At 41.6% G+C, this 24,326-nt stretch overlaps 1 protein-coding gene and 1 long non-coding RNA gene across 2 annotated transcripts in view; one reads left to right on the top strand and one right to left on the bottom strand.

The window, feature by feature from the left end:
• The window catches only part of RGS7 (regulator of G protein signaling 7), a 580,289-nt gene that overhangs the window by 23,931 nt on the left and 532,032 nt on the right, over window positions 1-24,326 (top strand). Inside the window, exons 3-4 of the mRNA XM_057315141.1 lie at window positions 11-205; window positions 3,445-3,700. Coding sequence (XP_057171124.1) covers window positions 3,595-3,700 — 106 coding nt within the window. The 5' untranslated portion in view covers window positions 11-205; window positions 3,445-3,594. The remainder of the gene's footprint in view (window positions 1-10; window positions 206-3,444; window positions 3,701-24,326) is intronic.
• LOC130544243 (uncharacterized) lies at window positions 12,946-18,354 on the bottom strand. Its single transcript, XR_008960389.1, has 3 exons — window positions 17,607-18,354; window positions 13,735-13,777; window positions 12,946-13,104 (listed from the first exon to the last, which is right to left on the bottom strand). It is a non-coding gene; the product is annotated as an uncharacterized LOC130544243 (long non-coding RNA).

The following is a 24,326-nucleotide window of genomic DNA, read 5'->3' as shown; positions in this document are numbered from 1 at the left end:
TGTTTTCCAGAAGCCCAGAGTCCTGTGAAGTTCCACTTTTTAGCCCATGGAGTTTGGTTCCAGGGAGGTTGTACGCCAACTTCAGGACCGGAGAATGACAGCGGTAGGACCATCCCTGAGCTAGCGGCCTCCTCCCCAACATGGCGCCTGGAAGGAACCTGAGGTGAGGGCCTTCCCTGACATTCTGCTCGCGGATCTGCCAACGGTAAGTGCCATCCTGCCTCCTCCACCGTCGTGACTCTCACCCCGCCACCTTTTCCGGGGTCACTGAAAGAGAGAGTAAAGGCAATTCAGCGGGAAGAGTCAGAACATGGATAATTGAATTCATTGCTCTGTCAGACGGTGTCATGTGGGATCACTCGAGCTACAGCAGGGATGGCGTGAGTTATCGATCATGCACTACACCCAAGACCGCTGCAGTGCTAGTCGGCATTGCTAGAAACCTAGTCGGCACCAACTCACGGGATTCTGTAGATCCTATGAAGTACATAAGTCTTGTGTTTTTGAAAGCGTTGCTTTGCGTGAACAAACCACCTCAGGTTCTGACCGTCTGTTTTAGAGGAGAAGGACTTTGGGAAATACTAGGAATGTATTGGTCTCAGCTGGAAAAGGGTTAACATTTGAAGCATGGAGGTAGCAGAGTAGCCTTCTCAAGGCCACACCCAGCCGTGCAGGCGACATTGGAGCTGTGTTCGCAAAAAGCGTCTGGGGCCCCAGTGCCAACGCGCATCCTCGCCCAGGCCTCCCCGTGATAACTCTGAAATATATGAGGGCAGGTCGGGTGGTCCCAGAGACAAAGGGTTAAACTGAACCGGTCTACTCCCCTGACACTTGGAAACGTTTTTCAACAAGCAGTAAAAATAGTACCTTACACTTGTCTGGAATTTATACTTTATGAAGTGCTTTTAAATATACCATGTCATTAAATTTCACAACAATTTGGCAAGAAAGAAATTATCGTCTCCATTTTGTTGAAGAGTAATAAGAGCTGTTATCTATTTCACACTTACTTCTTGCCAGGCACTATGCTAAGCACTCATTTAATCCTCACAACGATCTTATGACGTGTGTGCTATTATTACCCCGCTAATACACAGATTGAAAGTCAGGCTCGGCAAAGTTAAGGGATTTGCCTACGGTCAGGGGAATCGTAGGTGGCAGAGTAGAGATCTGAGTTCACGTTTTCCTAACTTGTGGTGCTCTAAGCCGGTGGCCTTCACCCCATTTTGGCCACAGAATTTTAGAATTATCGGTGTACCACTGTACTGCCGTGTGCATTGAAACATATACAGAAATAGAAACGTAGAGACAGAAGACCGTAAAAGGAAAATGCAAGTAGAAGCCCGGATTGTTTCTCCTCACACGCTAGTGGAGTACCTATACGTGACCTCAGTCAGCGCACTCTTCTAGGCCAGTGCCCGGCCTGAGCCTGAGGATGGAGAAACGAGGCTCGCCGTGTGCTCCTGGTCACTGGCCCACAGTCCCACCGTCAGCGCAAGATCTGGCAGCGTCCCGAGCTCTGCCTTGTATCTCAGGGCCTTTGTCGTCATCGTATCCCACTGCCTCTCAGTCTGCCTCTGGCCATGGTCACAGTCACAGTCTTGCGCTTGGCCAGCCGCCTACGGCCCCAGCCTGGGCACAGAGACCTACCGCTGTCACAGCAGCTCCCTCCCCAGCCTCTGGGAGGGGTGACAGATGTTGGCACTCCAGCTGTTGTCATCATTCGAATGAATCAGGCCGAAGCCCTCCCTAAGGCCAATTTCGCTGGGCAGAAGACCTTTCCTGCTTTCACTGGACAGTTGCTAACCTCTCCCCTGCTGGATGCCGTGGAGGGCTGCCTGTTGAGCGGGTCCAACACAGATTTATGTATTTGTTTTTGCGGCTAGAGTTTGCATTTGACTGTACTCTTTTGGGGGGGGGTGAGCACTCCCAAATTTCATGTCCATCACTTCACTTGCGTGCTCTGGCCAAGTTCCAGCGATCCTGTGAGTTCGCGTTCATAAGAGCAACACTGACTGTGGCTCTAGGCATTCATATGTTCAAAGAAACCAAATGTGACTGTGCTTAAGGGGCAGGTGTCCTCAGCACATAGCGTTCTTTGCTGGAGCCGTCGGGGCAAGGTGGCGGAGTGGAGAAGCCCCTGGGCTGGGGACAGGCACCTGGCATCGGGTCGCTCCCAGAAGCGTGTCTGAGCGTGAACCATCTGTGTCTCCACCAAGCATGATCGGCCAGGAGCCCCCCAGAGACTGCCACACAGACACAGGCGGAGATGGCAGTCCTCAGGGTTGGCGCTCCGGAAGGCCACCAAGGGGAGCTATCACCCTATCCAGCTTCTCATTGCGCGGCCTCCAAACCTTTCCCTTCAGGGGTCATTTAAAACCCTCCCAGCTCTAGCCGTCTGTTTCTCAGTTTTTGCTCCCCACAGAGAGTCCAAAGCAGATGATAACAGAAGTAGCGTCATCATTTCGTTTGCTTCGAGGAGTAGTTTACTGAGCAGAGGAGGGGCACGGCGGCAAGCTCTTGACTTGACGGCCAAGCGCAAGGCCGCGGGCCGGACGGCCAGGCGAGGAGCCGGCAGGGTCCCCCGCTCCAGGAGCGGCGGGCGGTCTGGGAGAGGAGGAGCGCGCTCGGCTGCTTTCAGGGCGGTCTGGAGTTCGCTGGCAGCGGTTCAGCCGCAGCCCCGTCCAAGCTCATACCAAGCGGGCCGTTTCTTAACTCCCTTTATCTCAGCCGCGGCCACGAGCCTGAGAGGTCAGGTGGCCAGACCCTGCCCGCTAGGATAACAGTAAATTCCTGGGGGGCCCTGGGGTAACACTGGCGTCTCGGGGTAACCAGACCGCTGCCCTCCCCCGGCCCTCCTCGGGGCTTTATGCTTGCATTCTGTCGGGAGATGTGTCAGGGCTCCTTTAGCAATGCGCCCCTAATCGGACAGCAGTGACAATGATGCATGCTTGGCTCCTTCAGGCGCTCTCTGAGGGAAGTGGCTGGAGGCCCTAAGGAGCCGGCCTGCCTGCTGGGCGCAGAGAGGGAGTTTTCCCATTTACTCCTTAAGCATCCAGCTCCAGCCATCTGCTGTCTTCCTCGCTGACCCTTGGGAAATGTGATCAGTCCTGCTGTAGCTCATCCCGTGGGCCGAACCCACGCCAGAGGGATGAGAAACACCAAGTGTATGTGCCCCCTCTGACCACCTGTGCACACGAGCCCCGCACCGCAGGCTTTCGTTCCCCCGCTGCGCCCTGACGACGATAGCTTTATATGTTTCTGTGCGTGTGGTCTGCCTGCCCTGCTAAGGCTACCTGCCCGATGGCAGGGGCCTGGTCTGGCCGCCCGCGGTTGGGCCCCCAGCTCACACAGCCCCGCCTGGCCCCATAACTGTTGGTTGGTTGAATGAGTGCGCAAAGGAACAAACAGATGAGTGTCTCGCTCTGTGATTATGTTGCACAGGCGCTAATTCTTACCATCGAGCGGGGATATTTAAGGAAACCAAAGATCGTCTCCTGTCATCACGATCCTTCATTCACTTCCCTAAGTAGCACGTCTACAGAACCGTGTGGGCCGGTCACTGGAGTTGTCTGAGGACCCCGACTTCATAGAATGACCTTCGCCATGTTCCAGATGTCGAGGCTCGCCCAGAAGAGGCAATTTTATCTGTTCGACATGAACGCGTCTGGATGGAGGGCAATTGCGACAGCGAAAAATGGTGGGTTTGCTCAGCTAGTTGCTACGTGCACATGTCTGTTTCTCTCTCGTTTCTACTAACTCTGAATTCTAGATTTCAGTATAAATACGAATATTGGGATAGATGTGTCTACCTTATCGCCTCTGCTGACTCGGTTGTTCTGTTACCGCGTCACTTCAGCGCGCGCACCCGCCATGACTGCCACCCCCCTCCCAGCCGCTCTCTACGTCAGGCCCTTCCTAAGGCCACGCAATTCCAGGTCTTCTTCTCCCATTGAAATTAGGAAGGAGATTACCCTCCCTTCCTTTTTCTTTGAGCACTTACTTCAGAAAACTTCTAATTATGAGTACTTAATCTTCTCTGAAATGTATGTAAATCCTTTTGAGGATGAGATTGGGCTTCTGTCAGTTTTGGGACCAGGAATGTCTTTCTCAAGGACCAGGGAGTCATCTCTTGGGAATGTGAACATGGGAGGAGCGAGGGCCTCCGTCTCCTAGGTTCTGTGGCAGGTTAGAAGCCTAACCACAGTGGGTTCCTTGCTCCGAGTTTCCAGTCTCTGTTCCACCACCACGATGTGAGAAGCTTGTTTTTCCTTTGGAGAAAGCCGATTACCCCAACACCAACTACAGTTTGGATGAACTCTGGATGACGAATGGTGGGGGCCAGTCGTCATACTTGAGGACTAGCTGTTTATCTCGAGAACATGTATGTAACAGGTTGTTTCTGCTTAACTGCGTACAAGGGTGCGGTTCCTTTCTGTCTTTGCAATCTCTGAGCAGGGGGCCTGTGGGGCTCCTCACATTCTGGCTTCATGCTTATTCAGTAACAAAGGTGCTTTCTTTCTCTACTGTCTTTGTAAAGAGGACTTCTGCTTTGGGCGAAGATTTTGTTTTTATTCACTTTTCTCTCTCTCGTGGCTACCTGCCTGATTTTCCTTTTCCTCGTTCAAATTCCTTTGAGAAAGACTGTTATTGGCCAGCTCTGCTTTTTGGATCACAGTGGCCGATGTATGAACTGGCTGCCAAAGGGTAAAGCACCCTCCCTTCCTCCAACTGGGGGGCCGGGGTGAAGCCGGGTCTTCGTCCTCCTCATTGTATGAGGTCTACTCCATAGTGGGGATTGTGTTCGGGATGGATTCTATTGTGGTTGTGTGTCAGCAAATATTTCTGACATGAACACGTGCCTATTGACCTATCATGTGAGACTCAAGTTGGGAATTAGAATTTAAACTTGGGACAAGCTTACCTAGTTTCTCACAGAGAAAGAAATCTAACTCAGCTCTAGAACTCACAGCCTTGGGGAGCCATCTTGTCACCTAAGACACTACTGACAAAGAAGACCATGAGGAGTGGGGGGTGCATATGACCCCATTTGGGAAATCATTCAGGGAGCCCATCCTTCGGGCGGCAACAGCAGCATTTTCATAGGACACTGAGGATGATAGTCACAAGGAAAGAAAAGATGTAGATTACAACAGAGAAAAGAATGGAAAATGGGAGAAAACACTAAGTGCAATATGGTGACAAAAGAGGAGGACATGAGACCCAGAAGAGCCCCATTCCTCCAGAAGAGGAATGAGCAAAAGTGGCAGAAAATGAGGTCCTAAATTCCAGATGATGGGATGGGAGGAGGGAGCTGTTGCCTGGGTCAAATCACCTGCAGTGATTTTAAGTCTATGGATAAAAGTTTAAGTAGAATCATGTTTCTTTAGCAAAGAACTCCGTGACTCGCTCTTTCCATGGCCCAGGTCTGGGGTTTTGGCTGCACCGCTCAGCTGGGACCCCCGTGCCCTGTGAGACCTCCATCTCGGGAGGGACCTCATGCCATTTCATAAAATTACTTTTGTCTTTAGGATGGAGGTTTATGGGTTCTCTGCACGGTCGGGAAATCATGCCGTCTGGACTGTGGAGAGTCTCTCGATCACCTCTTCCAAATGAGTTTGTTCTTCCTCTGTTGGGACTTTTAATCAGCGCAGTTCGCCGGGCGTAGGGCTGTTTATCCAGAAAGTGGAACGCCTCCAGGCTTTGCAGACGGCCGTCTCCCGAGGGCATATCATTCCTTACCTCGTCCTCACAAAGGGAATGGTGGAGAAAGGAAACAAACACGCAGGAGACTTTACCAGGTTCAGGCCCTTAGGTGAAGTGCTTTGTTTGGAATGGTGCATTGTATTTGGTGTAGATACCATTTCATTTATTTACTGGCTGTTTGTTTATTGAAGCATAGTTGCCACGCAATCTTGTATTAGTTTCTGTTCTACAACATGGTGATTCGCCAATTCTTTTTTTTTTTTTTTTCATTTATTTGAGAGAGAGAGTGAGAGAGAGAATGAGCAGTGGAGGGGGAATGGGGTAGGGCAGAGGGAGAAGCAGCCTCCCGGCTGTGCTGGATCCCAGGACCTGAGCTGAAGGCAAGACGCTTATCCCACTGCACCCAGACGCCCCACAGTGATTTGCCAATTCTCTGTATTACTTGGTGTCACCACCATACGTGTAGTCATGATCTGTCACCATACAACTCTGTTACATTATTTATAGATGCCATCTTTAAAAGGGAAACTGACACCCAGAAAGACTGAGTAATTTGCCCAGGGGCTACACTGTGTGAAGTGATGGGACTTGGATTTGAATCCAGCTCTGACTCCAAATGTTTGCTGGTTGCAGGACACCTGATCAATACTCATTAGCCTCCAATTAGCCCTGGGCTAGAGACAACATACATGTCTTCTGTAAGTTGCTGCCACGGTGAGACTATCATACCGTGGCCTGACCATGGGGACAGGGATTTTGTTTTGTTGACTGCTGTGTGCCCCACACCAGTAGCAGTCTCTAACACACACTAAGTGCACGGCAAATACTTGGACTTACCTGTGATTGAATGAATCTTTGTACTGTTAGCAAAGCATCCAGGACATAGCCCCGTTCGATACGTATTTGTAGAAATAAACTGTAGTTTGCCATCCTACATCGTGAGCATTTCAACAGAGATTTTCTATTTTCCAGCTAATGACCCCACCATCTCTAGTCTCTATTTTTCCGAATGAGTTCTACTTTTATGATTTTGTCTTACTATGTGAGCCCAATTATTGGTGTCAATCATGAGAAATCATCTAAATGGAATTTATTTTCTTTGATGTTTACAAGGAAACAAAATAGTATTCCAGATGGAAAGAAATGTATCTAGTTCCCTGAAAACTGATGCCTAATAGCCTAAAATGGTCGGTTCGGAGATAACAGGTAAACTGCAGTCATTCTGCCGAGAAAGGCAACCTGCCTCCTACAGACCGTTAGGGCAAAAGCAGTAAGATCTGTTCATCCCTTGAATCGGACTGCCAGTTACTCTTAGGTTATTCTTCCTCGAACTTGTTTTTCAGTCCTAATCAAATCCAAAATTCAGTTGAGGGGTACTGAAAAGTCCTTCGTGAACAGTGTAAAAAGTATATATTTCAGGGGTGCCTGGGTGGCTCAGTTGGTTATGTGTCTGCCTTAGGCTCTGGTCATAATCCAGGGTTCCTGCTTCTCCCTCTTCCTCTGCCCCTCCCCCATGCATGTATGCTCTCTCCCTCTCTCTCTCAAATAAGTAAATAAAATCTTTAAAAAAAAGTATATATTTCATTAGGATTAGAAAGTAAAGCTATGTTTTAGGAACCAGTGTAAATAATGACAAATATCTGAATCATATTGTGCACTTATTAGCATAACAACTTCCAAAGTTATGTGATGATTCAGAGACCTGAATCTGGATTTCCATTCTGTCACTTTCTAGCTGTTTGACCTTGAGTATATTGCTTAACTGTTCTGAGTTTCATTCAGTTGTTGATCTTTAAAATGAAGAAATTAATGCTTTCTCTTCTGACTTAAAAGATTTTTTTTCTCTATTTTTTTAAAGTAGGCTCCATGTCCAGTGTGGAGCCCAACACAGGGCTTGAACTCACGACCCTGAGATCAAGACCTGAGCTGAGATCAAGAGTCAAACTTTAAACCAACTGAGCCACCCAGGTACCCCCAAAGATTTTCTTAACAAGAAATAAGAATTGTGAAAATGCCATTTAAGCTATAAAAAGATATAAACTATCATTTATATAATCCAACAAACAGGCCTCGTTTATTATTGTTTATGTGTGTATCTGTGTGATGATAAGTCCTATGTGCTCTACATTAAAAAAAATACCTATGACCAGATAAAATGAACCAAAATATCCTCCTGTTCCTATTATTTTTAGCTCCAGAGGTGTGTCAAGATGGCGGAAAGCCACCTGAAAGCTAATTAGGTTTCAGCAGTTGTTGAACAGGCTGTGTTAAACAGGCTTGGGGTAAAACTTGAGTTAATGATACTGCTAGACACTGGATTTTTTTAAGATTTTGCATGTAAGTATTTGTGTTTCTTTGGTTTATTTTACTTAGCATAATGCTTTCCAGATTCATCCATATTGATGCAGATGGCAAGACCCTCTTTTTTGTGGCTGAATAATAGTCCATTATTATATCCCATTTTCTCATCCATTGATCCATGGACCGACACTTAGGTTGTTCTCATATCTTGGCTATTATGGATGATGCTTCCATGAACATGGATGTACGGATACCTCTCTGAGATACTGATTTCAGTTCCTTTGGGTATATACCCAGAAGTGGGATTGCCAGATTACATGGTAGTTCAAGTTTTAATTTTTTGAGAAGACGCTACACTGTTTTTCATAGTGGTACAAATTATAGAGGTACAGTTATAAGAAGAGTAAGCGCTGAGGGTCTAACGTGCAGCATGGTGACTACAGTTAATAATGTGGTACTGCATACTTCAAAGTTGTTGAGAGTAGATTTCAAGCATTCTTAGCACAAGAAAAAAGAGTTAACTGTGTGAGGTGATGTATGTGCTAATTATCTCGACCTTGCTAAACATTCTACAATGTGTATGTATATCAAATCATCACGTTGTACGCTTTAAATATATAAATTGTATTTGTCACTTATTCCTCAATGAACTATTTAAAATGCTACTAGACACATGGAGTGAAAATCCTCAGAGACTAGAGATTTGGAGAAAATGTCCTGCCTCTTCTTTAAGAACTTGACAAAATTTCCATAGACTTATGTGGTCAGGGAGTACAGATCATTGGCTCTACATTTCTCTAAAGGTAAAGGAGAGCAAATGAGTATCTTTCACTAAAAAGAGTTCTTAGCGTCCTCAGTACATTGTTAGAGTATTTTAATTTCTAGATTCCCTACATAAGACCAACACAACTGACTTTCTAAAAAGTGAGGAGAGTAGACTTTGGTATACAGTATTCTAAGTGATGGATTTCACCAACTTTTAGTCACTGAGGTGACTGGTTTTGGGTATCAGATATCTGACTTCAATCAGAATATGAATTTTGTCAATCAAAGACCAGGCTCTTGATAAGATAGGAGAAAAGATAGAAGCCTTTTTAAAGAAAATGCTTAATCCCAAAGCAATTTTACAATTACACATTTCCTCTGTTCTGAAAGTGAGAGATGAGAAACGAGAAACAAATGCTAAAATGGGAAGAATCTTTGGTGTATTTTAAGTTTGGGTTAGTGTTAAGTTATATTTTGATGCTTTGGGGAGGAAGTGAGCGTCTCCAGTAGCTTCTCTGATCTTGGAGCCAAGCACCTCATCAGTAACCATTAATGTATAAGTGACAGTTGATGATTCATTTTCTATATAGCAGATATATATTGATTGATACTGGAAGAAAATATTCTCTGAACATTTTGGGAACTAGTTGATGCATTGTATTTGGTTTTAACCCATGTGAAATTACCAATAAGCAATAGTGTAATGCCATGGAACAGACATTTACATGACAGTTTTTTTAACGTAAAAAAAAAAAAAAAAACCTTCTACCAGAACATTGAGAATATTTCATTTAGTCCTTGCAAAAATTCTATCAGATTGGTGCTTTTATTTGCTCCCAACTCATTAAAATATGAGAAAATCGAGGCACAGAAATTATAAGAGAACAAAGCATTTATTGTATGTTTGTGACAGGAAGTTAACACGGATACCTGAATACATGCAGTGAGCTAGCCCGGTCTGGATGCTGACTTTAAAAGTCAGCTTGGGAACTGTCATGGGTCCAATGATGTATCTTCAAAATGCATGACCACCCAGAGCCTCAAAATATGACCTTACATGGAAATGAAGTCTATGAGATATAATTAGTTAAGGAGCTTGAGATGAAATCATCCTGGATTTAGGTTGTTCCCTAAATCTAATGACTGTGGCCCTTTAAAGGAGAGGAAAAGGCACAGAGTGAGACACTTAGACAAGAAGGCCATGTGAAGACAGAGGCAGAGATTGGAGTCATGCTGCCATAAGCCAGGGAGCACTTGCAGCCACCAGAATCTGGAGGAGGCCAGTAACGATTTTTCTTAAGCCTTTAGAGAGAGTGAAGCCCTGCTGTCACCTTGATTTAAATTTTCTAGCTGCTAGAAGTATGTAAGAATAAATTTCTGTGATGTTAAGCCACCATGTTTATGTTAATTTGTTATGGCATACCTAGGAAACTAACCCAGGAACATAGAGGTGGGACTTAAAGTAGAATGAGAAATTTGGCAAATCCCTTTCCAAAAAGCAATAACCAAAAAAAAAAAAAAAGAAAGAAAAATTTCATTTCATTGCTCTAGACATTGATAGTCATAAACTTTGAGAAGCAGTTATTCATGAAAAATGACTGATCATTGGGTAAGAATAATCTGAGGCATGCCTCTCTCCAACTGGGGCCGAACAGTCAATTTCAGGTAATAGAAGAAAGAATCAGTGAAATTGAAGATGGGTGAATAGAAATTGCCAATCTGAAAAATCCCAGAAAAGAAAGAAGAATGAAAGATCTGAATAGATCTTCAGAAGGTTATGGCAGTTTCAGAAAGCAGTGAGAGAGACTAATGGGCAGACAAAAAAACATTTGAAGGAATAACAGCTAAAAAATTCCCAAATTTGATAGAAAAAAACATGAATGACAGACCAAGAAGCTTGGCAGACTCCAAGTAAAAGAAACACAGAGAGAGCCACATCTAGGAAATCACAACCAAACTGTTGAAAACCAAAGACAAAGAGAAAACCTTGCATGCAGCAAGACAAAACTGGCTCCTCATACACAGGGGAGCGTTGTTACTAGCAGCTACTTGGCTTGTCATTTAAAAAGAGAAGGCCTGAAGGTAATAAAATAAAATATTCAAAGTGCTGAAAGAGAAAAAAAAATGTCAGTCAGGAATTCTCTAACCCACAAAACTATCCTTCACAAAGAAAGGTGGAGTAAAGATCTGAAGGTAAAGAGCAAGAAAATGTGTTGCTAGTACACAAGACTTACAAACAATACTAAAGGAGGTCATCTTGGAAAAAGTAAAGATGTGCGTAAATATAAAACACTGTGTGAATACATGTTTTCTTTTTTTCTCTTCATTTCTTTAAAAGATACAGGATTGCATAAAGCACTAATTGTAATTGTATTGTTGCATTTATAATATACATAGATATAATATATGTGACAATAATAATACAAAGGAGAGAAGGAATAGAGCTATATTAGAGAAAATTTCTTATATTTTATCAGAATTGTTAGTATTAATCTGAAATGGGTGACTAATTTAAGATGCATATTATAATAGTGAAATAACTAAAAGAGGATTTAAATGCTATAACAAAAATATTTATTTAACCAGAAAAGAAGGCAGTAAAAGAGGAACAGAGGAACAACAAAAACATGAGCTGTACAGAAAGCAAGTAGTAAAATGGCAGCTACAAATCCTGCTTTATTATATCACATTAAATGGTATGTGGAATGCGAATTGACTAAACAACTCCAGACAAAAGGCATTAAATGACTTACATTAAAATGCACTAAATGTGAATGAACTAAACACTTCACTAAAAAGGTGGATATTGTCAGACTGCATATAAAAATAAAAACAAGATCCAACTGTATGTTATCTACATACTTAAATTCAAAGACATAAGTAAGTTGACAGGAAAAAATCTAATATGGAAATAGTAATCATAGCAAAGCTGACATGTGTATATTAATATAGACTAGATTAACAGACATATCACTGACTTCAAGAGAAGAAGACTTCAACAAGACTGTCAGCCAACTTGTACTAATCAATATTTATAGAATGTTCCACCCAATGATAGCAGAAAACACAATCTTTTCAGGAGCACATGGAACATTCTTCAGAACAGATCATATGCTAGATCTTAAAAACAAGTTTCAATAGACTTAAAAGGATTGGAATGATATGAAGTATAAGGAAATTGGAAATTAACAATATAATGAAATTTGGGGAATCCTCCAATATTTGGATATTTAAAAAACACACTTAAATAATCCATTGCTCAAAGGAATATTCACAAATTAGAAAATATTTAAATTGAATGTAAACAAAAACACTGTATATGAAATTTTATGAGTAGCTTTAAAATGGTACAACTACTTTGGAAAACAGCATGGCTATGTCTTAAAAAGTTAAATGTAATCTCACTATATGACCCAATAATTCACTTCTAGGTATCTAGAAGAGAAATAAAGACATATGCCCACAAAAAGACTTGCACGTGAATTTTTATAGCAGCCACTACTCATTATAGGCCCAAACCAGGAAAAAATCCAATGTATGTTAAAGAGTGAATGGATGAACAAAGTGTAGTATAGCCCTTCAATGGAAGGGCCATGTGATAAGGAAAAGAATGAACCTATGTTACATGTTATAAAATAGATGAAACTCTAAAACATTATTCTACATATTATAAGACTCCATTTATATAAAATGTCCAGAAAAGGCAAATCTACAGAGACAGAAAGCTGAATCAGTGGTCACCTAGATTTGAGGTTGGAAGTGGGATTGACGCCAAGTGAACACATGGGAACTTTTGGGAGGTGATAAAAATGTTCTAAAACTAGATTTGTGTAGTGGTGTGCAACCTTATAAATTTAGTAAAAATAATTATATTGTGCAGTAGATGGCTAAATTTTATGTTATATAAATTATACTGCAATAAGGCTGTAAAAAAATAATAAGCAGCAAGGTGTAGTGGGTGGGGAATATAGATGTAACAAGATGAACAATGTATTTATAATCTTTGAAGCTGGTTGATTCATGTGGGAGTTTATTATACAATCTCTTCTGCTTTTATGTATGTTTTAATATTTTTTATAATAAAAATATTTTAAAAGTCAATATTAAAACAAAATTAATAAAATATAAGCTTGGTTTTCTACATTTCTGGTGTCTAAAATACATCTACCGGGGCGCCTGGGTGGCTCAGTCATTAGGCGTCTGCCTTCGGCTCAGGGCGTGATCCCGGCGTTCTGGGATCGAGTCCCACATCGGGCTCCTCCGCTGGGGGCCTGCTTCTTCCTCTCCCACTCCCCCTGCTTGTGTTCCCTCTCTCACAGGCTGTCTCTATCTCTGTCGAATAAATAAATAAAATCTTTAAAAATAAAATAAAATAAAATACATCTACCTCTTTAAACAGACAGGGCTTAGTCCTCAAGTGTCTCATCAGATAATTCAACTGCAAAGTAACTCAGGTCAGTTCAGTTTAACAAATTTTGATTGAACATCAACTATATGCAGGGTTTTGTCTTGACGCTTTCAACATCCTTTCTTTTACTCCTCCAGTTCTTGATTGGTTTAAGTGGATAGTTATGTCACTGTCTTAAAATTGGGTGTTTTTAATTTCTTTTCACTGAACTTTTATTATTGTCAATCATGTAAACAGGCACATTCTGTTCTATATCTCTCTGTAGATCATCTTCTTTCCCAGGTTTTATCTCTATATTATAGAGGTTTCTTATAGATCATGGGAGTTTTTACACCCACAATTCAAAACATCTAACTGCTGAAGTAAAACACTTTGCAATCTGTAAGAGAATTGGGTTTTGGAAAAAGTAATTAGCCCCCTCAGGTGATGTCCAGCAGAGACAGTAATTCAATGCTATGCTCTGAGTGGCAACAAGGTCTTACTCTGTAAAACTGATTTACTTTATCTAGAGATGACATGGGTGAATTCCTTCCATCCAAGGGTAATGTACTCACCTGAAGTAGCCAGTCATAATTCTCGAGTGACCTATTCGAACATCTAAAAAGGAATGGAGAAAAGGAAGAACAGTTTTAGAATGTTTTGCATTACCTGCTGCCTATAAAAATAAACTCACCCTTAATTGAATATTGGAGATACTGCATTCACAGACCTTATTAAAATATATATTTGGGGGCAATGGTTAGAGCCAAAGGAAGGCTGATTCCCTTCTCTTGACCATCTCTAGGGATCATCAGACCAAAGGAGTCCTAACTTCTAGAATTTAGGTACAATGTCAGAAAAGTCAACATAAATGAAACAAATTAAGTCTCTTATAGTAACTAAATACAAGAGATAAGATTTTGAAATCTTTCAAAAGCTTAGTAGAGATATTGGAGAATCTCCGAATCCTCTATCAACAAAACAAAACAAATAAAACCCTCAGGTGTTTCTGAAATCTCCACCCTTCTTAGGACTGTAGAAGAGATCCAAGACTCAAAGAGCTCAGTAAAAATGCATCAAACTGAATGTTGAATTTCCCAGCATTAACAGTGACTAATGTAACGTAAATTGTATACCTATTAATGCTATGCCTCAAGTAATACCAATACCTAAGTATTATGGTATGTATGATCAAGGACAAAGAAAATTAACGAATATGTATATCATATATATATATACAATTCTTACATGTTTAATTTTCTATATATTTTTTCTTTATATATTATATTAATTATATGAATATAGTGGCTAATTAATTAATTATAGATTAATATATATAGTGACTAAGGAAAAAGACACCATCTCTGAGAGATACGAAAATTTATGTCCTAGAAGACTACAAAGTAAAATAAGAAAAAAATATCCAGATTACACACCACCTAGATGAAATGTCTGATCTGTTTCACCAAACAACCCTCTGATTATTTAATCTGTATGGGGAGACCTTTCAGCTTGAAAGGAATGAGGCAACAGATACAACTACATTGGTCAGTGAAATGATATGTGTCACTGGAAATTAAAATTGAAATTCTATTTTTTAAGTCAGTGTTTAGTCTTTTTCTGTAATATTTATTTATTTATTTGTTTATTTGAGAGAGAAAGAGAGTGAAAGAGAGAGAGCATGTGTGAGCAAGGGAAGAGGCAGAGGGAGAGGGTCAAGCAGACTCTACACTGAGCACAGAGCCCAAAGGAGATCTCCGTCTCACGACCCTGAGATCATGACCTGAGCTGAAATCACGAGTCAGGCACCCAACTGACTGAGCCCCGGCACCCCAGTGTTTAGTCTTAATTGAGCTAGTGTGAGTTGTGTGACCTTGAAAAAAATAATTCACTTCTCTGAGTTTCAATTTCTTCACTTGTGCAATTGAAACAGATTAAGTCAGCATTTTCCCGATTGTCTCCTTCAAAATGAAAGTCCTAGAACAGAACAGTGCTCAGTCTGTTAGAGAACTAGACATCTGCATGCAAAAAAAAAAAAGGGAAAAGAAGAATCTAGACACAGACCTTGCACCTTTCACAAAAATTAACTCAAAATGGATCATAGACTTCAATTTAAAACACAAAATGTTAAAAGTCCTGGAAGATGACATAGGAGAAAATCGAAGTGAACTTGGGTTTGGCAATGACTTTTTAGATAAAACAGTGAAAGCACAGTCCACTAAAAAAAATTATAATGGATTTCATTGAAATGAAAAACTTCTGCCCTGAAAAACACTACTCTGTTCAGAGAATGAAACAAGCCACAGACTGGGAGAAAGTACTTGCAGAGCACATGTGATAAAGGATGAGTATCCAAAATACACAAATAACGCTCACAACTCAACAGTAAGAGAAAAAGCAAACCAATTAAAAAATAAGCCAGGTATCTGGACATCTCACCAAATAAGATATAGAGATGGCAAGTGAGCATATGAAATGATGCTTATTTTATCTTTATGCTTATTGCACATCACATGTCATTAGGAAATTACAAATTCAAACAACAGAAATATACCACTACACACCTGGTAGAATGGCTAAAATCCAAAACACTGGCAGTACCAGACGCTGATGAGCGTGTGAAGCAACAGCCCGTTCATTGCTGGTGGGAATGCAAAATGGAGCAGCCACTTTGGAAAACCGTTTGACAGCTTCTTACAAAAATATGAACCAACAATTGCTCCCCTAGGTATTTATGCAAATGCATTAAAAACTTATGTCCACGAAAACCTGCACGTAATGTTTATAGCAGCCTTATTCAACGTTGCCAAAACTTGGAAGCCACCAAGATGTCCTTCAGTAGATGAATGGATGAACAAAGCATGGTGCATCCATACAATGGACCGTTATTCAGAGATGAAAGGGCATGAGCTATGAAACCATGAGAGACCTAAATGAACCTTAAACACATATTACTAAGGAAAAGAAGTCAATCTGGAAAAGAACATCCTGTATGATTCCAACTGTGTGATATTCTGGAAAAGGCAAAACTATGGAGGTAAATCTATGGAGTAAAAAGATCAGTAGTTGCCAAGGGTTTGGGGAGAGGGAGGAGGGATGAATTAGTAGAACACTGGAGATTTTTAAGACAGTGAAACTTTTCTGTATGATACTGCGATGGTGGATTCAGGTCATCGTACATTTGTCAAAACTCAGTATGTACAACCCAAAGAGTGAAATGTAAGGCAAACTATAAACTTCAGCTAAAAATAATGTGTCAATATGGGTTCATCAATTTTAACAAATGTACACCACCAATGCATGATGCTAATAATAGAAACCAAGGCAGGGGGACGTTAAGAGGGTATATGGGAACTTCATACTATTTGAGATTCTCTTTGTGATTCATATAGAATTTTAGACATGAAAGACCAGGAAGTCCTGTAAAAAAGAAGCATGTGTAACATTATCTATCCTAGAATTTCCTAAACTTATTTGACCCTGAATTTTTCCCTCAAGAAAATTATGAACGTCCTGAGGAACCAATGTTTCACAGAACATTGTTTGGGGATCGTTTACTGCGATAATCATGAAGATTCTTCCTAAATCCAAAAGGGATACATAAGGGTATTCTAGATTGTTCGCTATTAAATGTATGTGGCTAATGTCAAAAAATGATTCTTCATGAATCTGAAAATCTCAATTTGCCTGTTTTGTGAATTTCTTTAGTTGAAATCAGTCATTACCAGATGGTTCTATAAAGTCAAGTTTCTGACCCTGCTGAGTGAGAGGCGGACTCTAGACACCGTAGCCTCAGGAAAGGATGTTGGTGCTTTGTGAGCTTACTTTTCAGCTCTCTGGCTGGCACCTGGTTTTACTACCACTAGTAGTAGAGAGTTCATTATTTTGTTAATGAATTTTATAGAATTTAACAGGTTAGCTATTTACTAAGTATAAAAGATATCATATTCAAGATTACAAAAACCAGTAACACTCCACACATCCCACTGATTTTATTGAGAGGATTTCTCAACCAAAATCACTCCTAACGTGGGAGTCAACATGAGAGGCCAAAGCTGGAAGTGCTTTTGCATGCGAGCCGTGGGGCATGGCTGTACATGTTGGGGGCATTACTCAATAAACACTCCTTCACTGACTTGCTCTTGATTGTTCATTATGTCCATGAGCATTGATTACAATTTATTGTATTTTTTTCAAACATATTTTCATTTTAATTTTCTTTCTGACTTCAGAGTATCAAGTAATAGTCTCGGATTTGAGGAAGAAAATTAATATTTCCCTATCCTGCCTTTTTTCTAATTTCTCCAGGCTGAAAGTCTTCTTTAGAAATGTCAGTACAGTATCAGTGAAGACAAAAGTCCCCAGACTGTCAGAGAAGGGCCTGGCATGGCTGTGGGAGATACTGTGTATTACGTGCAGGACTTCTTAACAACCTTGGGCCACTCACCTTCCAGAATCATCTTATCCATTTGGCCCTCTCAAAGCAGCTGCAGGATATGACCACTTGTAAAGACTTTCACTGAGTCCATTTTCTTCTAGCCGCTTTCAGCCTTCTTATTCTTGACCCCTTTTCCTCTTTAATCCTTTGACTTAGGCTTTGGTCTCTGACTCTGGGTTCAGGCTGTTTTTGCTTCGATGATGTTTGGTCAGGTTTCTATGGCTCTGAGTGGCCAGGCTTTTCCACCACCATCTTGTTCACGTTTGGTCTGTAACTTCTTCCACCACAGTCATGGGTAAGGTGTGCTCCTCTCTGTCCTCATCCTCCATCCCCACTGGCCAGGCCTTCAAGTGAAAAAGGGCTAGAAGAGGCTTGATACCTGCTTCTTCACCTTTTCCCCAATCTCTGCACAATTTCCTGTGTAGAGAGGTTTGGGGACCCACTATGGATCTCCGCAGGTGCCTTTGACTTTCCTCTTTGCCTCATACCATGTGGGAACTGCTGAGGGATTAAAGGAAGAAGAAATGAAGACACTCATATTTATCATGTGCCCATTGCACCAGGAGCTGTGCTTCTTGCTCATTGAATATCTACATCACTGCCATTTCACAATGGGGATAACTAAAGCCCACAGAAATTTACTTAACTCTTCCCTATGGAGGGGCACCTGGGTGGCTCATTCAGGTAAGTGTCCAACTCTTGATCTCAGCTCAGGTCTTGATTTTAGGGTCATGAGTTCAAGCCGCATGTTCAGCTCCATGCCTGGCAAAACAAACAAAACAAAAACAAGAACAAAAACAAAAACAAAACTTTTCCCTATGGAAAAAGTAGAAAGGGGCAGAACTGTAATTTGAACATAGTTCTAGGTGATTCCCAAGCCTCTTTCCTCTCCATCTCAGTGGAACGTCTGTTTATAGACATATGACCCAAAGGCTAGAGAATTATATATAATTAAATTTGAGTTTTGTATTATTTTTATGACACTACTTAATAAATGAATGCTATACATATTCCCCCCTTCATTTATCTATAAATATTTATCAAATAACTTCTAACTAAAGGTTAGACACTGTTCTAAGCATTTGGGAATACATCAATTTTTTAAATTGACAAAAATCCCTCCTCTTGTATCACTCACATTCTAATGGGTAAAGAATAGAAAATAAGCAATAAACACAATAATGAATAAATAAATTGTAAAGTATATTCAAAAGTGTAAATAAACTGGAGAAAAGAAATAGAGCAAGATAATGGGGATCCGCACAGGGTGTGGTTCAGGGTGGTTACATTTTAAAATGGAGTGGTCATTGAGAAGATGACAAAGATTCCAAGAGAGCAGCTGGCTGGTGGAAGACTGTTTAAGGATGCTGGTAGGACTAGAGCAGAGCAGACAGTGTGGAGGGAGGGAAGGGTGGGAACACAGAGATAGGCACATGAAGGCCACCAGAAAGGCTTTCCCATTTCCTTTTCTGCAGTAGGGAGCCATTGAGGGTGTTCAAACAAAAGGATCATCGAGTTTAACAGAGTGCCATGTTGAGAATAGACTAAGATAGTTTAAATATCTAATTTTTTCATTGTGCATTCATGATATGTCGTGCAGATAAGGTTAGATCTGGCCTAACAAGATCAAAACCTTGGCAAAAGTTCATTATTCTCAGAACGGGCCACTGGGAAGAGCTGGCTATGTTGGAAGTCTAGAGTCAGTGTAGGGATGGGATGTAGGAGACACAGGGCAGAGCAGCAATTAGAGGAGAGTACGCCTCTGAGTTAGGCATCTCAGGCTGTAACCTCAGCCTTATTCCCAAGTTTATCTTCTTTGATGTGCAACATACTTTTCTCCATTTTGCAGAATGATTTCAGTTTAGGAAATTGAATTCGCCCTAAAATATCCCATCTTCAGTTACACATAAAAGTTTAAATTTCAGTGTAAATGACAGAAGAAAAACCACTCTGGGCCCAATTCAGATTTTTAAAAATATTTTTTGAGTATATGCCAGTGATTACATGAAACTCACTTACTGCCTGTTGGTTGATTCTCTTCTACGTACTGTATTCCTTTCCTTTGCCCTTTCTAGATTCACTTGAAGTCAGACAAGATATTCAAATTCCAAATATTCAGATTATCTCAAATAAATGTAAAAACCTTCTCCTCTTTGTTTTGTACAGGCTCTTTCTCACCAAGTGTGAATTTAGGATGTGGAATGAGAGAAGTTTCTACTCTCAAAGAACCACATGTGTTGCTCTGATAGTCCTTTCCCACTTACTGAAAACATGAATCATATTTATGTGTATTAAAATAAGTTAAAAATACATATACCGAGCACCCTTTAAATTCAAAGCACCAGGCTGAAAAATGAAGTATGAACATGGGCAGGCATACCCTCTGAGCTCAAGGAGTTCAAAAGCTAGCGGCTGTCACTCCAGTGGGAATTTTATTATAGGACCTATTGTTAAAAGCATTCTCTAAAACTTTAATTCTGCATGGCCATTGATTCTGTTTGGGGCACTGAATAACTCTCCTACCTGCCCTGGTATTAAGGAATAGGTCAAACAAGATGTTAGAAATCCTTGCTAGCCACATTAGAGCCCAGAGTCACCTTACACTCTCGGTGACTTCCTCTGTTCATTCTGATCTTGTAAAATCATTATTGGGATTCAGATTTGCAAGAGTACCTTTTACATTGGAAAGATTTATAAATTGATTTAAACAATAATAATTTAAACATACATAGATTTAAACAATAATAAGTCAATTATTGATTATACATTTTACCAAAAGACTCATAATTGATTACCTGAAGAGGCAAGATCCTCTTATACATTCAAAAATATGATCCAATTCATTAAATATTCACAACTGACATGCTACTCTTTAGGGATACAAGTATTACACAGAGAGAGGTGGAGTTGTGTTGGGCTGCAGTAATAACTCCTATTAGCTCTGTGAAGTGAAAGATAACATTATTGGGTTGGAGGATCTCACAAAGATAAAAATCTATGTCACAGAAACTGAAGGCAGTTCATTATACCACAGGGAAGCGGTGGGGGGAGGAATTCATTGTCATTTCCTCAAGGGCACAGCAAGGACAAGAAAAAAGAGCTGTACTTTTCCATTTCCCTCTTACCAAAGGGACAACTTTTAGATGATATTGTATTTCTTAAATACCTTTTCTATTTCCTGTGATTGTGTTCATTTGTGCATGTATGTATGTATATAAAACCATACTTTTGGTTAATATTACTGTCTAATGTATAATACTATCTATATTCTATCTCTCTATAATATCTGTCATTTTTACCATATATGTCTATTCATCTATCTATATGGCCACTTATCCTCTATCTATCCATAAAAACTCTAAGATAATTACATTTTTCATGAAAATTTCCCCATTACTCATTCTAGCCCCTCTGGCATCTAGAGTTGTAATACATAAAAATCACTTCAAAGGTGAAAGATGATTAGGAGTCTTTTCCTCTTTTCAATATATCCGATTTCAGGGTATGTAGTTAATCAAATGGCAAAGCAGCCATGGCTACATCAGAGGCCATGGGGGAAACCACACACACGCACTCACACACCATGACCTGTCTTAGGTTTATGAGCTCCGGAAGAGACAGAAAGCCAAGATGTGATCCAGTCACTCGCCGGGCCAGCTTTGGGGAGATCAGTCCCTGCTGTAGGTACTAGAGGACCACGAACAGGCAAGTCGGTGTGCGCCGGCTGACAGCCCCTGCGTGCCTCACGGTAGGCTGAGCAGACATCCCAAACGAAGTTGATCAGCAGTGTCCAGATGTGCCTATTCCTCTCCTTTTTTCATGCTTTCACCTGGTTTGGAACAAAACAACCTGCCTCGATCTCTTCTGAAAAAGCTGTGGGTGGGCCCAGAGATTTGGGGACCACTGCCCCTCAGGTCCAGCTCCCCAGGACACTGGGTTCTAGGCCACCCGTGAGCAGCATGGCTGATGGCCCAGGGTCCTTCCCCATGTACCACTAGTCCCACTGCCGGGATGCCCGGGTCGTGGGAGGCCGTGGACTGTCCGGTACGTCCGTGTAATGGATCCCTTTCGTGCCATCCGCCACCTTCTGCTCAGAAGGAGTGGTAGCGGCAAAGTTGTGACAATTTAAACCGAGAGAGTGCAGCCTATTTCTAGAGGGAGCCGGGGTCACAGCAACCAGACTTCCAGGCCCCACAAAGCTGTAACTGGGTAGCCCCCAAGGGTGAGAAGAGCGAGAAAACACTCAGCTTGTTCCTGTCGACTGCCTCAGGCGGGCCTCTCACCCAGGTGCCCAGGTACTGTGCCCCGAAGCCATGCTCTTACTGTGGCAATTTGCTTGGCTTCGGAATGAAGCATATGTTTGGGAGCCTGACTCATTACTTTCCGATGTTTACATCCTGAGCCGTCTATTCAGATAAAAAACACTGTGCGTTTGGGCTGGTGTTTGCATGTGGCTGTGGCTCCGTGCCGGAGTGCTGGCTCTGTTCTGTGCACCTGAAGAACTCCCCGGGCTTCTGTGATGTAAATCCTGTGTCATGCCGTGATGTGGCACGCTGACTTGCAATGCAGTTCTTCTAGCCCTCGGTGAGGCAGCTTTACCCTGCACTCAGACTAAATGATTTAAAAGTTTGCTTATGCCGCTGTCCCTGGTCCTTCACTCCTCCCTACTTTCCAGGCAACAACTGATCTGCTTTCTGTTACATAGATTACTTTGCATTTTCTAGAACCTTCTATAAATGCAATCATGCAGTATGCATTCTTTTTTGCCTTCTTTCATTCAGCATAATTATTTTGAGATCTATCTTGGTAGTTGTAACTTTACTTATTGTAGAGAAATAAATAGGTCTTTTGCATCTCCATATGAATTTTAGAATCAGCTCAATTTCTACAAAAAAGCCTGCTGGAATATTGATTAGGATTGCACTGAATCTTTATATTAATTGGGGGAGGGGGGAAATATTAACATGGTTGCAGTCGGTTCAGGCTGGTATAACAAAAATATCATAGATAAGGTGGCTTATAAATGACAGAAATTTATTTCTCCCAATTCCGCCAATTCTTCACTTCTCCCTTCCCAATTCTGGAGGCTGGGCAGTCCAAGATCAAGGTATAGGTACAGTCGGTGCCTGGTGAGAGCCTGCTTCCTGGTTATAGACTGCCATCCTTTTGCCATGTCGTCATCTAGTTTCTTATTTTAGCAACTCTTTTTTGAAGTCTTTTTTTAATTTTCATTTTTATATTTACATTTTATAGATCTATTCTTCATTTTTGGCTTCCTTTCACTGTATTCAGTTTGATCTATCTATCTATCATCTATCTATCTAGTTACAGCAAGTGTGATTTGCTCTGGGGAAACCTCAGGAGTGTCTGGGGAAAGGGTTGTTGAGAGGGTCTTCTTTCAGAGTCTGGAAAATTCTTGGGGGGGACTGGGAAGCACAGACCAGCTTTGGACTTTGGACTACCAAGAAGCTAGGTCGACTGAGACCCTGAGGATCTTAATAATTCCTACCTAGGAGGCAGGAGCACTAACATGAGTCTAGAGGTATAATTGCTGAAGAAGCAGGACCCACTGAGACAGGTGATGTTCGTCAGCAAAGGAGGATGACTAGTCACTCTTGTGTCACGGAGTGGTCTTGCGTCACTGAGTGGTCTTGTGTCACGGAGTGGTCGTATCTATGTCTTGTTCTGCATGTGATCGTGGAGTAACTTATTTTATGCGTCTTGTTTTCAGCAATATGATCTGGGAGCACTGTGGTCTGCTTCTCAACAGGGGTCATTTTTTAGTTTCTCAGTATCAACATTTGAAAATCAGGAGATTTTCACCTAAATCTAGGTGTGTATCCTTTTGAAAAAAAGGGAAGTATTGGGCAATGCTGGACTTTTATTTCCAGATGATACTAAGTGGCTGTCTGATTTTCAGTTGGGTCATAGTCTCCACCTACTTATTATTATTTGATGCCAAGCACACTTACTCTTTTACTTTATCTCCCTATCCCTTTATAGACATATGGGTTTTATACTTCTGGTCTAGATAATTAGCTAACTACTGTTCTGCAGTGGCCTAGGTCTTTCCAATTATTGAAAATGTTTAATTCTCACTGAGGAGAGATCAGTTTTCACTTAAGGGAGGTGGGATGTCTGTTCGCTTTATTCACTGAGGACAAAGGAGAAATATAATTAAGTAAGATGCTGCTTACATAGTGAGAAAAATCCTCTGGTCATATATATGGTTTTGAGATGATGGAAAACTGTTTGAAGAGGATATTTCCTTAGGAACGTAGGCAACATAGATAGAAAGATGGAGTTGATGATTTCTAGAGATCATTTTGATCCTTGGGAAAACTCTTATATGGAAGGCATCTCATAAATGTCGTGTCGTTTCTGTGAAGAAAGAATAAGACAGAGCTGTAAGTCTTCCCACGACATACACACACACACACACACACACACACGTGCATACACACGTGCGCACACACACAGACATGGAGAAAGGCAGCTAAACCGAAAACCAAAAGACCCGCTCTTTAGGAGTGTTATCAGTTAGGAATATGTTTGGGCAACAGAAAGTGTGACATGACAGGAGTTCACACGATAAAGCGGAAGCAGCCGCTCGGGGCGGCTCAATGACGTGACAAGGCCACAAGCCCTGGTGCATTGTCTTTGCCTTGCCTCGCGGCCTCATCGGCCCACGCCCCAAGACGGGCCGCGGTGTTCAAGGCCAGAAGAGGT

The sequence above is a fragment of the Ursus arctos genome, unplaced genomic scaffold, assembly GCF_023065955.2.
Source record: "Ursus arctos isolate Adak ecotype North America unplaced genomic scaffold, UrsArc2.0 scaffold_2, whole genome shotgun sequence".
In the NCBI taxonomy this organism is placed as follows: domain Eukaryota; kingdom Metazoa; phylum Chordata; class Mammalia; order Carnivora; family Ursidae; genus Ursus; species Ursus arctos.
This window is presented reverse-complemented; position numbering and strand designations above follow the sequence as displayed.